Source organism: Oryx dammah, unplaced genomic scaffold, assembly GCF_014754425.2.
Source record: "Oryx dammah isolate SB20612 unplaced genomic scaffold, SCBI_Odam_1.1 HiC_scaffold_11, whole genome shotgun sequence".
Lineage (NCBI taxonomy): Eukaryota > Metazoa > Chordata > Mammalia > Artiodactyla > Bovidae > Oryx > Oryx dammah.
In genome coordinates, this window is record NW_024070195.1 from 22,440,063 (window position 1) to 22,453,959 (window position 13,897).

The following is a 13,897-nucleotide window of genomic DNA, read 5'->3' on the forward strand; positions in this document are numbered from 1 at the left end:
TTTCTTATTTTCTTAATATCAGCTGTGAATGTAAAATATAACATATTGGAAATCATAGTGAGTATGTTTTTAAACAATATTGCAGATATATATTGCTAAGATAAACATCACACAATTAAAAAATTAGTATTTATATCTCATGATTATTCTAACTTTCTTGTTTATCTGATTTGGTATAAAATTTATTTCAAGGACACTTTGCCTCCAGAGTTTATACTCTCAATTACTTTGTCTCCTTTTATGTCAAGGCAAAAAAACTGCAGAAGTCTCAGAAGAAAATCTTGAGAAAAATGGTTGAACGAAGCCAGATGGACTTCCCTTTACAAATCAGGATGCTGGAAAGGAGGTTGGGAATCAGTGACAAATTGTTGCCTCCTTCATCCAAGGGTTCATAGAAAATGAAGGCTGCATAAATGTTATGACTTTTCCAACAGTTAAGCACAAAGGTTCAATCCTGCTGTCCATGTTCACTCTACTATATAAATCTTCTGATCTTATATTTTAAAATGCAAACTTTCAACTAAAAACTTGTATTTCCAAACATTATTTTTCTTTTTCCATCGCTCCCCAGAAACAGTGTTCTCTCTCTTTCATTGCAGACACAACTTTTTTCTTTAAAAAAAAATGTTATTTGTTTTAATTGAAGGCTAATTACAATATTGTGGTTCAACTGTACTTTTGATTCCAAATTATATCATTTCCGATGAAGTAATTCTTTTAAAATGTACCCATTTCTTAGTTTTATCTCAATCATTAATATTTATTTGTGTACTATCCCTCATCTTACAGGAGTTCCAGTTCTACTACTTATGCACTTAAAATGTTAAAAAACTTCAGGAGGGGGGATTGTGTTATTTTTATGTTTATATCCCTAGTGACTTTTCTCAGGATTAGCACATAAAAAAATCTGTAAACATTTGATGTTGTTCCAAAGAGACTTTGATGACCACTCATGGACATTTCTTTTCCTATCTAACAAAACTAGTGTCTTTTTTCGAACTCGTTTCTGCTAAGAAAATGTCTCTCAAGTGCACAAATGGATTCCTAGTTTCTAAACCAGTGGTCTTTTCTAAATTATTTTTCTGCTTGAATTCTCAATGACAGGTTAATATCTTCTATGTTAGACCTGCACTTTGCCTTCATAAACAGTTCTTTTTAATTTTTCACTAACATTTCCCTCAGTGGAATTTCCATTCTTTCTCTCCTTTCTTCCTGCATTTACAAATAACATTCTCTAATGGAATCCCCTTCGCCCAATATTTCCTCTGCCTCTGTGACTTCAGTTACTAATTCTGTACACATAACTAAGAATTCAGTTTTTTCTGGTCCCTTCATCTTTTGCAGCTTCAAATTTACAAATTTTGCTAATCTGTGGGATTTCCACTGGGTTTTACTCCCATATCAATCATATATGCAAAATTGATTTCATTCTGTTTTATATCTTAAAACAAAAGCTCTTGATCCATATAGCTGCCTCATAAGGTATCTCCTAGGTTCTTAACAAATGTTTGTTAAAATGAATTTATGAATTTGGGAGGTAGAAATTAAAAACACAAATACACATTTTCAAGTGAAATCAATTTAGGATTTAATGTATGTTTCAAACTTTGAAGTAAAGAAGATTGCTTTAGAAACCAGAAACTTTTATGCAAATTCTTTAAATTGGAAATCTTATCAAATGTTTGTTTTAAAACAGCATAATTTCTTTCCCCACTTACCCTAATTAAGCTTAGTGAGCTTTTCTGTGGTAGTGATTTAACCAAGGACTTTCTGGAGGAGAAAAATCGAACTCTTCTAAAATAGGAAATGTTTCTTTCTCTCTTTCCCTAAACAAGACTGAATATGTAATTCTTCATTACTTATTTCATTATACCATTCCTCCCACTTGCCATTGAGATCCTATGTGATAGTGGCAGGAGGCAGCCACTGCCTGTCATCTTTCGCAGTTCATGTACACATTCAAGAAGAACATTACTATTATATATTTCAGAGAAGAAAACATTTTCAGTGTGAAAGATAGCAAGTAGTTTTCCCTAACCAGCAGTGATGAAATTTGTTGAGTCTGGGAAGACTTTGGGGACATTGGGTTACTCATTAGCAATTAAATGTGTATTGTATAATTATCCAAGGAATAAGATCATTTAAAAAAAAAAATCTCCCAGGAGAAATTCCCCCAGTTAATCAACACTATTAATATAAGATTAAATAAGTAACTACAATTTTACAAGTCAGTATACATTTCTTATATGCAGTTTGATCAATAAAATACTTTTATTGATGGCTTTATTATTCTACTTTATATGGGAGAACATTGCTTGTCGAGAAGTTATCGATTATCACAAGGTAACAGACATAATGAACAATAGAGATGAGACACACAAACCTATGTATGATAATAATTGTACTTTTTAGTTTCTATCACCTCTAATTTGTATAACCTAACTTTCATATATTTCTTCATAGTAATGAAATACCCAATTTTGGCAAAGAAGATCAATTTCAACAATAGGTGTACCTCATAGAAGTGTACCAGACTCACTACCACAGACAGAAAGGGTGAGATGGTGGCAATCCATGGATAGCTTTAAGATTGAAAACCATAATTTATGATTTAAACATTTGCCTGTTACTCCCATTTAAGGCACACTGATCAGTTACATACTCCCTGGAAATTGCTATTTTATATGTATGTAATTCCAGACATGAGTAACACTGGGCTGGAAGAAGCACAAGCTGGAATCAAGATTGCTGGGAGAAATATCAGTAACCTCAGATATGCAGATGACACCACCCTTATGGCAGAAAGTGAAGAGGAACTAAAAAGCCTCTTGATAAAAGTGAAAGAGGAGAGTGAAAAAGTTGGCCTAAAGCTCAACAAAGCTTGAGCTTGTTGTTCAGAAAACAAAGATCATGCCATCTGGTCCCATCACTTCATGGCAAATAGATGGGGAAACAATGGATACAGTGTCAGACTTTATTTTTCTGGGCTCTAAAATCACTGCAGATGGTGATTGCAGCCATGAAATTAAAAGATGCTTACTCCTTGGAAGGAAAGTTATGACCAACCTAGATAGCATATTCAAAAGCAGAGACATTACTTTGCCAACAAAGGTCCATCTAGTCAAGGCTATGGTTTTTCCAATGGTCATGTATGGATGTGAGAGTTGGACTGTGAAGAAAGCTGAGTGCTGAAGAATGGATGCTTTTGAACTGTGGTGTTGGAGAAGACTCTTGAGAGTCCCTTGGACTGCAAGGAAATCCAACCAGTCCATTCTAAAGGAGATCAGTCCTGGGTGTTCTTTGGAAGGACTGATGCTAAAGCTGAAACTCCAGTACTTTGGCCACCTCATGCGAAGAGTTGACTCATTGGAAAAGACTCTGATGCTGGGAGGGATTGTGGGCAGGAGGAGAAGGGGATGACAGAGGATGAGATGTCTGGATGGCATCACCGACTTGATGCATATCAGTTTGAGTGAACTCCAGGTGTTGGTGATGGACAGGAAGGCCTGGCGTGCTGCAGTTCATGGGTTCGCAAAGAGACAGGCATGAATGAGTGACTGAACTGAACTGAATTCCAAAAAATATTCAGCAACTTTTGCTGTTGAATATGACATCAGAAAAAGTAAGCCTTGTCAGTGATCCTAAGATTATCTGTAATGGCAGATTAAAATTCTATTACTAGTATGATGAAAAATCATTCATTCTCCTTCTCTGAGAAACTGCCTCAACAAGGAAAATAATAAAAGCATGAAGGCAAACTTCATTTTAAAATCTGACCTCTGAAACATAGATCATAAAATAGAAAAATATTTTGGAATTAGAGAAGACCAGACAGGTGTGGAACAATGCAGGAAAAGGATGCCCACTACTGCAAATAGCTGACAGAACCCCTATCTCTCTGTGAATATGGCCTGCGGTGAATTATCTGACTCATTTAGAACAAAAGGAACAGGAAATGAGGCATTATCAATGGGAGAGTTCCTAACCCTGAAATGACTTCTAGAAGAAGCTAAGAAGAAACCACTGAGCTAAATGATATTTGAAAGATATAGTTTATTGTTTGTTCACTGGACATGAGTGAGACTGCACTGTGAAAAAACTTAATGTAGAAAATCTTAGTTGACAACATAAAATTATAGCCTAAAAAGCTCACTTCTACACACAACCCTGGGTCTGAAGAAACATTCATTTCTTAATTTAATTTTTATTTTATAATGGAGTAGTTAATTTACAATATTGAATAGAATTCCCTGTGCTGTATAGTAGGTCCTTGTTGATTATCTATCAGTGTTCTTGCCTAGAGAATCCCAGGGATGGGGGAGCCTGGTGGGCTGCCTTCTATGGGATCGCACAGAGTTGGACACGACTGAAGCAACTTAGCAGCAGCAGCAGCAGTGTATATATGTTAATGCCAAACTCCTATTTATTCCTCCCCCCGTTTTTCTGTTTGGTGACCATAAGTTTGTTTTCTCTGTCTATAGGTCTGTTTATACTCTGTAAATAAGTTCATTTGTATTACTTGTATGTAGAATCTTAAAAGAAAATGAATTACTATTACATAGATTCCTGACTTCATTTAGACTTCACCAATTATTTTCTTAGTGTCCTGTTTCTGTCCCCGGATCCAAGCTAGGATGCCACATTGCATTTACTCTTATATCTCACTATTTTCTGGTCTGTGACAGTTTCTGTCTCCTTTTTTCCCCATTTTAAAAATGATGTTGACAGTTTTGAGGCATACTGTGAGGTATTTTACAGAATGTCCGTCAATTTGTGTCAATTTAGTATTTTTCTCATGATGAGAGTGGGGCTGTAGATTTTTGGAAAGAACACTGCAGAGTGCCACTTGTCTTGGTATTCTTGTCACATCATCTCAGGGGTACATGATGTAACAGCACACTCATGGAAACGTGTAGAATAGTGAAGAACCGGGAACACATGCTCAGAAACAGGAATAAACTTAGTATCTTTTGTTACATCTGTATACAGGGATATTTCATAGGCATTTTAAATCATGATATAGGTTAATATTTTTAAGTATAAAAAGTAGGTTGCAAAGCAGGAGACATAGTAAGATTTCATTTAGTAATTACAAAATATCTTTATGAATATGTAGTTTAAAAACTCTGCATACTGCCTCACAACAACCCTACAGGAAAGACACTGGTCCCAGAACCTGCCTCCAAGGGCCCTGAGGTCCACGGCTGTAATAGCTGTGTACCGTTCCCCAACAGGAGCCAGTGTCCACACCCACATGGAGGTCGACCCTAGGACCTGGGAAGCAGAAAAACATTCTCCACCAGAAGGAGTGATCCATTTTTCAATGCATGATCCAAGTGATGGGGCTAATGGTATCTCCTAGATTTATTGCAAAGAGTTAACAGGATGACAGGTATGAAAGTAGTTGACAGAAAAGGTTATTGTAGATGTTGGCCATGGGAAGAGTAGGTCATATGGGAGAGGGCATTCTGAATCCTGTTCTTCTTTTAAATACCTTTTTGTAAGCACATAGGCTCACTTTTTCAGATTTAACCCTCTGCCTGTTGGTTGCCTGAGCTCATAGTCTAGAGGCCTTCCTTTCCACAAATGGGACCTAACTAAACTTAAAAGCTTTGCACAGCAAAGGAAACCATAAACAAGATGAAAACACAGCCCTCAGAATGGCATAAAATATTTGCAAATGAATAAACTGATAAGGGATTAATAACCAAAATATACAAACACCACGTGCAACTCAATATCAAAAAAACAGCCCAATCAAAAGTCGAGTGGAAGGCCTAAATAGATACTTATCCAAATAAAGAAAAGAGGACATTTAAGTGACCAGTAAAATCACATTTACTTGTGGCAGTTTTTCCAAATTCCAGAGCAAAAACTTTACCTTTTCTCAAAACAAGTGTCATGGTAATACCCCCATCAGCTCAGTTCAGTTCAGTTCAGTAGCTCAGTTGTGTCTGACTCTTTGCGACCCCATGAATTGCAGCACACCAGGCCTCTCTGTCCATCACCAACTCCCGGAGTTCACCCAAACTCATGTCCATCAAGTCGGTGATGCCATCCAGCCATCTCATCCTCTGTCGTCCCCTTCTCTTCCTGACCCCAATCCCTCCCAGCATCAGAGTCTTTTCCAATAAGTCAGCTCTTCGCATGAGGTAGCCAAAGTACTGGAGTTTTAGCTTTAGCATCAATCTTTCCAAAGAACACCCAGGACTGATCTCCTTTAGAATGGACTGGTTGGCTCTCCTTGCAGTCCAAGGGACTCTCAAGAGTCTTCTCCAACACCACAGTTCAAAAGAATCATTTCTTCAGCACTCAGCTTTCTTCACAGTCCAACTTTCACATCCATACATGACCACTGGAAAAACCATAGCCTTGACTAAACGGACCTTTGTTGGCAAAGTGATGTCTCTGCTTTTCAGTATGCTACCTAGGTTGGTCATAACTTACCTTCCAAGGAGTGAGCATCTTTTAATTTCATGGCTGCAATCATCTTCTGCAGTGATTTTGGAGTCCAAAAAATAAAGTCTGCCACTGTATGTACTGTTTCCCCATCTATTTCCCATGAAGTGATGGGACCAGATGCCATGACCTTAATTTTCTGAATGTTGAGCTTTAAGCCAACTTATTCACTCACTTCTTTCACTTTTATCAAGAGACTTTTTAGTTCCTCTTCACTTTCTGCCATAAGGGTGGTGTCATCTGCATATCTGAGGTGATTGATATTTCTCCTGGCAATCTTGATTGCAGCTTGTGCTTCTTCCAGCCCAGCGCTTCCACAGTTTATGTGATCCAAACAGTCAAAGGCTTTGCCATAGTCAATAAGGCAGAAATAGATGTTTTTCTGGAACTCTCTTGCTTTTTCCATGATCCAGCAGATGTTGGCAATTTGATCTCTGGTTCCTCCACCTTTTCTAAAACCAGCTTGAACATCTGGAAGTTCACAGTTCATGTATTGCTGAAGCCTGGCTTGGAGAATTTTGAGCATTACTTTACTAGCGTGTGAGATGAGTGCAATTGTGCAGTAGTTTGAGCATTCTTTGGCATTGCCTTTCTTTGGAATTGGAATGAAAACTGACCTTTTCCAGTCTTGTGGCCACTGCTGAGTTTTCCAAATTTGCTGGCATATTGAGTGCAGCACTTTCACAGCATCATCTTTCAGGATTTGAAATAGCTCCACTGGAATTCCATCACCTCCACTAGCTTTGTTTGTAATGATGCTTTCTAAGGCCCACTTGACTTCATATTCCAGGATGTCTGGCTCTAGGTGAGTGATCACACCATCATGATTATCTTGGTCCTGAAAATCTTATTTGTACAGTTCTTCTGTGTATTCTTGCCACCTCTTCTTAATATCGTCTGCTTCTGTTAGATCCATACCATTTCTGTCCTTTATCGAGCCCATCTTTGCATGACATATTCCCTTGGTATCTCTAATATTCTTGAAGAGATCTCTAGTCTTTCCCATTCTGTTGTTTTCCTCTATTTCTTTGCATTGATCACTGAGAAAGGCTTTCTTATCTCCCCTAGCTATTGTTTGGAACTCTGCATTCAGATGCTTATATCTTTCCTTTTCTCATTTGTTTTTCACTTCTCTTCTTTTCACAGCTATTTGTAAGGCATCCGCAGATAGCCATTTTGCTTTTTTGCATTTCTTTTCCATGGTGATGGTCTTAATCCCTGTCTCCTGTACAATGTCACGAACCTCCATCCATTTTATCAGGCACTCTATCTATCAGATCTAAGCCCTTAAATCTGTTCTCACTTCCACTGTATAATCATAAGTAATTAGATTTAGGTCATACCTGAATGGTCTAGTGGTTTCCCCTACTTTCTTCAATTTAAGTCTGAATTTGGCAATAAGGAGTTCATGATTTGGGCCACAGTCAGCTCCCGGTCTTGTTTTTGCTGACTGTATAGAGCTTCTTCATATAATCTGATTTCGGTGTTGACCATTTGATGATGTCCATGTGTCGAGTCTTCTCTTGTATTGTTGGAAGAGGGTGTTTGCTATGTCCAGTGCGTTCTCTTGGCAAAACTCTATTAGCCTTTGCCCTGCTTCATTCCATATTGCAAGGCCAAATTTGCCTGTTACCCCAGGTGTTTCTTGACTTCCTACTTTTGCATTCCAGTCCCCTATAATGAAAAGAACATCTTTTGGGGGTGTTAGTTCTAAAAGGTCTTGTAGGTCTTCATAGAACTGTTCAACTTCAGCTTCTTCAACCTTACTGGTTGGGGCATAGACTTGGATTACTATGATATTGGATGGTTTGCCTTGGAAACGAACAGAGATCATTCTGTCATTTTTGAGATTGCATCTAAGTACTGCATTTTGGACTCTTTTGTTGACCATGATGGCTACTCCATTTCTTCTAAGGGATTCCTGCCCACAGTAGTAGATATAAATTCACCCATTTCAAATACCCCCATGCTGACCCCTAAAATAAGAAATTTGGAAAATCATTGGGAAAAATAAAAGCATTAGTATTGATATCTTAAAGATGGTTACTCGTGTGTGACATAAAATGTTTTTCATTTTGTGCTCACAATTACTTTTTGGAGTAATTGTATGGGTAGAGGAAAATATCAAAGGAAAGAAATTTTTGATGTGGTCAATTAACATTGCATCACTGTGAAGATGATTGATAACTGGAACTCTTGGTCTTCTTGGTTAATAGTGGTTTTACTGCTGTCAGTAAAGAGCTGGTTTTAACCCCTTAAAATTATGAGAATATCTAGTTAGCATAATGAAAGGAAAATATTACAGTTAACTGCGGAATATAAGTAAAATTTGGACATGTATAATCTAAAAGAATCAGTGTATATTGTAAATAATTTTTAGTTTTGGTGCCTCAGTTTAAAACGTCTTTTAAATATGTTTTTGTACATGTATAATAATACATTAGCTATTAAATAATGCATTATATTTGATAATATTTTTTTGTATATTTCATGAGTACTTCTCTCAGGTAAGAAGTGATTTCTCTGGTAGCTCAGATGGTAGAGTCTGCCGGCAGTGCTGGAGACCTGTTGGACCCCTGGGTGGGGAATATCCCCCTGAGAAGAAAATGGCAACCCACTCCAGTATTCTTGCCTGAGAATACCATGGACAGAGGAGCCTGGCAGGCTGCCATCCATGGGGTTGCAAAGACTCAGACACGACTGAGTGACTTCACTTTCATGTACTTTATCTCAGGTGATGACGCAACATAAATTGTGGACATATAAAGGTTGTAAAAGACACATTTCCATAATAGAAATTTCTGGGAGGAAATTGTCCTATTGTTTCCACAGAACTTTCTTTTTCCCAATCAGTCTCTTTATGGCCCCCTTGAACTCCTTATTCCTTAGAGTATAGATCAGCGGGTTCATGCTGGGAGTAACAATGGAATAAAAGATACTGAGAAGTTTACCCTCATTTTGATTTGGACTGTTTCCTGGCTGGATGTACATATAGATAACAGTTCCGTAGAAGATGGATACCACAATGAGATGGGAGGAACAGGTCCCAAATGCTTTTTGCCTTCCCGTTGCAGATTTGATCTTGAGCACAGCTACAGCAATGAAGCCGTAAGAAACCAGAATGAGAAGAAGAGGAGCAAGAGCTATAATCAGGCACGTGGCGAATGTGGTTACCTCCACGGCTGTCGTGTCCACACATGCAGTCTTGATCATTGCAGACATTTCACAAAAGAAGTGATCCAGGTGGTGATTTCCACATCGAGGAAGACTCATGGCATAGGGGGAAAGTATCATGCAATTAATAACACCAACCACCCAGGCAGTGCCTACAAGGCCCTGGCAAAGTTGGGAGTTCATTATGGTCATATAGTGCAGAGGCTTGCAGACAGCACTGAACCTGTCATAAGACATCACAGCCAGAAGGATACATTCAACTGAGCAGAGAACCATATCAGTGAAAAGTTGGAAAGCACAGCCACCAAAGGTAATTCTCTTGTCTTTGCCCCAGATATTGACCAACATTTGAGGGACTATGTTTGTGGTATAACTGAGATCCAAAATGGCCAAGCTTCTGAGGAAGAAGTACATGGGAGTTTGGAGATGGTCATCGAGAAAAGATAGCAGGATGATGGCCATATTTCCAATCAGGGCAATGATGTAGAAGAAAAATACCACCCAAGAAATAATCATCTCCATCTGAGGCTGGCCTGTGAATCCAAGGAGTATAAATCCACCAAAGAAGCTGTCATTGATCATTCTTTTTCTTTTTCTTAATAGCAATTCTGAAAGTAGAATAATCAATATAGTAGAAATCATATGGGTATACTCAGAAACTTCAATATCAGATTCCAATCAGGATTATATAAATGATATAGATAACAGTTTTATTATCAGACACATAAATGTATTTTTTCAGTGATACAAATAATATAAAATTTAACATATGACAGTAAGTAATAGATTATTATATAAATTTTTGAATATCTAGTGAAATGTCCAAATGTGGATTATAGTGGAAAGTTTGATAAAAACCTAGAAATCTACATCAATAACTGGAGTGTATAAAAGAGAACTTTGCTCAATTTAATGTCATTTAATGTAATTCTTTAGTGAAAGAATTTTCTCTGTGCCTATAATATGGCATAGCAGTGCATGCTAAAAGATGAAGAATTTAAATCATTAACTTTGTTTTATCTTTAAAATATAATTATTTTTATATAGATCCCATTAAGAAACAAAGTCATTAATATTAAATAAAACAGAATAGTTTCTGATTCTGTCTGAAGAAAAGATTCTTGGAGTTATTTTCAACTATGGAGATTCCTGGTACTTCTCTAAAATATTTAATTAACTTATTGATTGATTGACTGGGAGATAGGTACAATAACCATTTTTATTATTCTAACAGTCACAGGAAGGTAAAAATCTGTTATCGGCCTGCTTCTTTTACCCCATTATTGTAATATAATTACAATAAAACTTGAAATATGTGTTTATACCTCAAGAACAGGATACCCTAGAATGAGGGAAAGATAATAATATAACTTATATCAACATTATTCCCTATTCTGTCACTTTATTTTAGTGAGCACTAAGATTTATAAGGACTGATGCTAAAGCTGAAACTCCAGTACTTTGGCCACCTCATGCGAAGAGTTGACTCACTGGAAAAGACTCGATGCTCGGGGGGATTAGGGGCAGGAGGAGAAGGGGATGAGAGGATGGAGAAGAGGATGAGATGGCTGGATGGCATCACTGACTTGATGGACGTAGTTTGAGTGAACTCCGGGAGTTGGTGATGGACAGGGAGGCCTGACATGCTGCAATTCATGGGGTCACAGTTGGACACAACTGAGCGACTGAACTGAACTGAACTGAACTGAAGATTTATAACCAGGTCTTTCTTTCTCAGGGGCCTTCTCTTCACCACCATGCGTGTCTCTTTTTGCAGATAACCTTCCACTTTCTTTTTCAAAAAAAAAGCAAGTCTCATCTAGTTCTGTATGTATGACAGTGAATTCAAGTCTTAAATAAATCAGGAATAAAAGGACTGGAAGACACTTGATATATCATGAGGGTCAGGATATTGGAAGTTAGGAGTGTAGGGCATTTGTAACAATATCTTTTTAAAATATATATTTGCTCCAAACCTCTTTTATTTTTTTAATTTAATTAAAAAATTTTAACATCAAATGCATTTGGGGGGGGGTATAGCTGATTAACAATGTTGTGATAGTTTTAGTGAACAGCGAATGGATTCAGTCATTCACATACATGCATCCATTCTCCCCCAAACCTACCTCCCATCCAAGCTAGCACAGAACATTGAGCAGAGTTCCCTGTTCTATACAATAGGTTTTTGTTGGCTATCCATTTTAAATATAGCGGTGTGTACTTGACCTTCCCAAAGTCCTTAACTATCCCTTCCCTGCAGCAATCACGAGTTTGTTTTCTGTGTCTATGAGTCTGTTTCTGTTTTGTAATTAGGTTTATCTGCCTTCCCTGGTGGCTCAGAGGTTAAAGCATCTGCCTGCAATACAGGAGACCTGGGTTCAATCCCTGGGTTGGGAAGATCCCCTGGAGAAGGAAATGGCAACCCACTCCAGTATTCTTGCCTGGAAAATCCCATGGACAGAGGAGCCTGGTGGGCTACAGTCCATGGGGCCACTAAGAGTCAGACATGACTGAGTGACTTCACTTTCACTTTCATCTGTATCATTTCTTTTTAGAGTCCAGATATGAGGGATGTCATATGATATTTCTCCGTCTCTATCTGACTTACTTCACTCAGTATGAGACTCTCTAGATCCATCCATGTTGCTGCAATGGCTTATTTCATTCTTTCTAATGGCTGAGTAAGATTCCATTGTATATATGCACCACATCTTTTCCATCCATTCCTCTGTCAATGGACAGCCAGATTGCCTCCATGTCCTGGCTACTGCAAACAGTGGTGCAATGAACACTGCGTGCATGTATCTTTTTGGGCCATGTTTTTCATCGGATACACTCTCTTCTAAAGCAGGATGTTATATCACTACTATTACTTCTTTTCAGTTCATTCTTTACCTTCACTTTTCTTCACTGCATTTTCTCATTCATTTCTCCTCCCCTCCAGTTAGCTCCAATGGTTTCTAACCAATTTCTGCTTTTTTCTTTGCTTCATTGATCCTTTATTCCTGTTAGCTTCAGTTACTAGCTCTGGACAGATAACTCTGCCAAATATCTTTATTAATTCAACTTTCCTTCTCTTTCAGATAGGCAATTTTACCAGTGTACTCAACATCAACACAGGGCTTTAAATCAATACCACACAAGTTTACATCTCATTTCACAGCATCATAGTTCAAAAATGAGTTCATGATTTTTATTCCTACAACAAATCTACTGCTTCTTTTGTGTGTTGCACATTAATTTTATTAGGTGAATTCTCCCTAAAGTAACTAGTATGTTCTTGATAAATATTTGCTAAAACAGATTATGGGACTCATTTGAAAAGACCCCAATGCTGGGAAAGATTGAAGGCAGGAGGAGAAGGGGATGACAGAGGATGAGGTGGTTGGATGGCATCACCGACTTGATGGACGTAAGTTTGAGCAAACTCTGGGAGTTGGTGATGGACAGGGACGCCTGGCGTGCTGCAGTCCTTGGGGGGTCACAAAAAGTTGGACGCAACTGAGTGACTGAACGGAACGGAACTGATGGGATAAATATTTAATCATGAGCACATGAGTAGAAAGGTATAGCAATTTTTTATAGGATCTCCATGTCAACAGATATTAGTTTAGAGATCAATAGATGTTCTAGATGACGTGGTGAGGAGAACAACTGGTGTGAAAGCCAGAGGTTGTATGCAAATCATTTTGATTTTGAGAAACACCTTATAATATTACCCAAGACAAATTAATTTCTCCTCCACTTACCTTAATTCAGTTGAGTAAACTTTTCAGTTCTGATGATTCAGCCAAGAAAAATTTGGAAAAAGTGTTATTTTATAAAATAGAAATGAATATTCATTATTAAATCTAAATAGAGCAGAACCATCCCTAGGCTTCCACTACCTCTGCCCAGTTCTCACTCTGAACCTTCATGCTCGTGGAAGGAGGCTGCCCCTGCCCCTCACCATTCCCAGTTCATAAGCACAGTTAATAAGAATACTTTTGTCTCCTCCAGTGAAGAAGAATCCAACAAGGAGACACATGTGTGCTGTGAATAATAACTAATTAGATTTCCCTTAAGAGCAATGATGAAATTTGTTGAGCAATGATAAAATACCTTGGGATCTGGAGTATCTCATAAGCAATTAAAGTATATTAATAATTGTTCAGAAACACAAAACAAAGGAAAACAAAACAAATCTCCTTAAGAGAATTTATCAATTTCAAAAGTCAGCTCCTTTTGTCCATTTTGGATTGAGACTAACATCATCATTACTATT

General features: G+C 37.7%; 1 protein-coding gene across 1 annotated transcript; it reads right to left on the reverse strand.

The window, feature by feature from the left end:
* Window positions 1-9,276: 9,276 nt before the first annotated feature.
* On the reverse strand, window positions 9,277-10,215 carry LOC120870378 (olfactory receptor 2W1-like). The gene has a single exon (XM_040250038.1). The coding sequence runs from the start codon at window positions 10,213-10,215 to the stop codon at window positions 9,277-9,279; it is 939 nt and encodes a 312-aa protein (XP_040105972.1).
* Window positions 10,216-13,897: the final 3,682 nt, after the last annotated feature.